General features: G+C 35.2%; 1 protein-coding gene across 1 annotated transcript; it reads left to right on the top strand.

Annotated features, from left to right (window-relative positions):
- The first annotated feature begins 1,220 nt into the window (after nt 1-1,220).
- On the top strand, nt 1,221-2,236 carry LOC124939357. The gene is made up of 2 exons (XM_047479837.1): nt 1,221-1,496; nt 1,700-2,236. Exons 1-2 carry the CDS (start codon nt 1,221-1,223, stop codon nt 2,234-2,236), a joined length of 813 nt encoding a protein of 270 aa, XP_047335793.1.
- The last annotated feature ends 659 nt before the right edge of the window (nt 2,237-2,895 follow it).

The following is a 2,895-nucleotide window of genomic DNA, read 5'->3' as shown; positions in this document are numbered from 1 at the left end:
GAGAATGAATTAATAGAAAAGTTGTCATCGTCCCTCCTGGTTCACCAATCTTTTGAGCCCCTAATTTTGCAGATGATGATTAGGTGTGATTCATCTTTTTATATAACAATCATGTGTTAGCAAATAATTTTTTGCCATATTAGATAACAACTTCTTTATATATCACATGTGTTAATGATTGATATTTGAGTAGTATTTTGATAACTTATGACATCTTAACTTAAACTTAATTTTATTTTTCTTTCTTTTCTTTTTAGGGTTTTCACCTAATTAATTAGGATCTTCTTAAATAAATGGATTAATGAAATGAATTTTACATTTCATAAAATTTATTATCTCATCTAAATAAAAAATTAAAAAAAAGAAAAGAAAACTATTTCAATGTCTCAAACGTGTTTTTTACTATAGGAGCACTCTTGACTAACTAAAACGTTTTCTAGACATTTTTTTTGGTTCAATGACTATCTAAGGTCTTTCTCCAAGTTCATAAAACATTTCCATTGTCTGTCTATACACATATCGAAAATAAAAAATATTCATTGGATCCCATCAACTTGTCACCCTCTTCCATGTGTTGAAATTAATGTTTTTAATTAAAATTAATATTTTTAATTAATTATGATATTGATTAGGATAATATTGGGAGGTTATAAGTTACAATATTTAATTCTAAGATAGCGAAAAGATTTTGATTTTTATTATATATTTACCTTGTAATGGGATAATTGGAGAATCACAACAAAATAATAATATTTTCATTTCCTTTTATAACCTTCCTTCCTTATTTTTCTCTTCAACCCAACAAAGTGGTATCAGAGCTTCAAGATCGATCCATGGCGATGTTAGGAGATTCTTGGCCGATACGAGGAGCTCAACTCATTTTCGACGGAAAATATTATGATTATTGAAGTGTTATGATGAGGACACTCCTAGTCTCAAAAGATCTGTGGGATTTGATGGAGAACGGACACACTGAAGATCAAGATGCCATAGGATCATCAGATCGTTCATCCGATAAAAAGTTAAAGGAGAACAAAAAGAAAGATGCGAAGGCCTTATTTATTATTCAACAAAGTATTTCTCGTAAGCTTTTTCCGAGAATGATAGGGGTTAATACATCGAAGGAAGCGTGGGATATATTGCAAAAGGAATTTAAAGGGAGCGATAAAATGAAGACAGTGAAGCTCTTGACTCTCAAATGAGAGTTTCAAAAATTAAGGATGAAGGAGAAAGAAACTCTACAAGAGTACTTCTCAAGGGTGATCGAAGTTGTAAATAAAATCAAGTATCTTGGCGATGACTTGACCGACAAAACGGTTTGCAAGAAGATCTTGATAAGTCTTTCTCCAAAGTATGACAATATGGTGGCCATTATTGAAGAAATGAAAGACCTCTCGTCACTCAGTATTCACGATTTGATGGGTTCTCTTGAGATGCATGAACAACGGATGAAGCGACATACCAAAGCTTCCCTCGAAAGTGCCTTTCAATCGAAAGTGAGTGTATAAGAAGATTCTACTGAAAGATCGAGTAAACGTCAATATTCGCGTGGCGGTGGAAGTTATGGAAGAGGTCGAGGGCATGGCCGAGGGGAGGTAGAAACTTCCATGATAACAAATTTTGCCATCATTGTAAAAGATCGGGTCACGTTGAAGAAGTCTGTTATCATAAAGGTAAACCTCAATATTTTAATTGCAAGAAGTTTGGTCATATGCAAAAGGATTGTCGAGATCAAAGAAGAGAGCATGCCAATTATACCGATGAGGAAAGGAATTGTGAAAGTGATGGAAGCACATTTTTTGCATGTCAAGCGGCTATCGGAAAAAATGATAACGAGTGGTATGTTGATAGTGGGTGCAGCAATCACATGACCGGAGATGAGTCGATTTTTTACAAAATTGACAAGAGTGACACAACTCGGATCACAATGGGTAATGGTGCTGTGGTGAAATCAAATGGAAGAGGTACGATTGCCGTAGATTCAAAGACAAGTAAATTGCTAATCCATGATGTATTGTTTGTTCCGGATTTAGCTCAAAATTTGCTGAGTGTTGGACAACTTATGCAAAATAATCATGCATTGTATTTCGATGATGATTATTGTAAAATTTTTGACAAGAAAAATAATATAGAGTTGATTGCGGTTGTTAAGATGGAGAGGAATCGAAATTTTCCTCTTAATCTTAAACCTGCAAGTTGTGCATCGATGAAGACCAATGTTGAAGATATGTCATGATTGTGGCATAAACGGCTTGGGCATGTGAACTTTGAGAGCTTGAAATTGCTAAGTAGAAAAACTATGGTGTATGGGTTGCCAAATATTGATGACAAGCATGATGTTTGCGAGGCATGTGCTCTTGGTAAAATCCATCGAGAGACGTTTCCGAGAGAGAAATCCTGGAGAGCAAAATCATTGTTGGAGCTCGTTCACACTGATATTTTTGGTCCGATGTCCAAAAACTCTCACGGAGGTAACACATATTTTATCACTTTTATCGACGATTTTACAAGAATGTGTTGGGTCTATTTTTTGAGACAAAAATCATAGCACTTTCTGTTTTCAAGAAGTTTCAAAGAATGGCTGAGAGACAGAGTGGTAAGGTGATTAAAAGATTAAGAAGTGATAGAGGAGGAGAATACAACTCGAAGGAGTTCGAGAAATATTGTGAAGATATTGGTCTTGAAAGACAATTGATGACGAGTTATACGCTAGAACAAAATGGCGTTGCTGAGAGGAAGAATCGAACAATTGTCGAGATGGCGAGAACCATGATGAATACAAAGGAGTTACCATTGACTTTTTGGACCGAAGCAACCTATAAAGCTGTTTATTTGTTGAATCGTTGTCCGACAAAGGCGGTTGAAAACAAGACACCATTCGAGGCATGGTCTGGG

This window comes from Impatiens glandulifera, chromosome 5 (assembly GCF_907164915.1).
Source record: "Impatiens glandulifera chromosome 5, dImpGla2.1, whole genome shotgun sequence".
NCBI lineage: Eukaryota > Viridiplantae > Streptophyta > Magnoliopsida > Ericales > Balsaminaceae > Impatiens > Impatiens glandulifera.
Note: the sequence above shows the minus strand (reverse complement) of the source record. Positions and strands in the feature narration are given on the sequence as shown.

Excerpts from the sequence above, each read along its gene's own strand:
- LOC124939357 (XM_047479837.1), top strand. The coding sequence starts at position 1,221 with ATGAAGGAGAAAGAAACTCTACAAGAGTACTTCTCAAGGGTGATCGAA. Across the intron at positions 1,497-1,699 it reads AAAGTGCCTTTCAATCGAAA|AAGTTTGGTCATATGCAAAA; the intron begins GTGAGTGTATAA and ends TTTAATTGCAAG.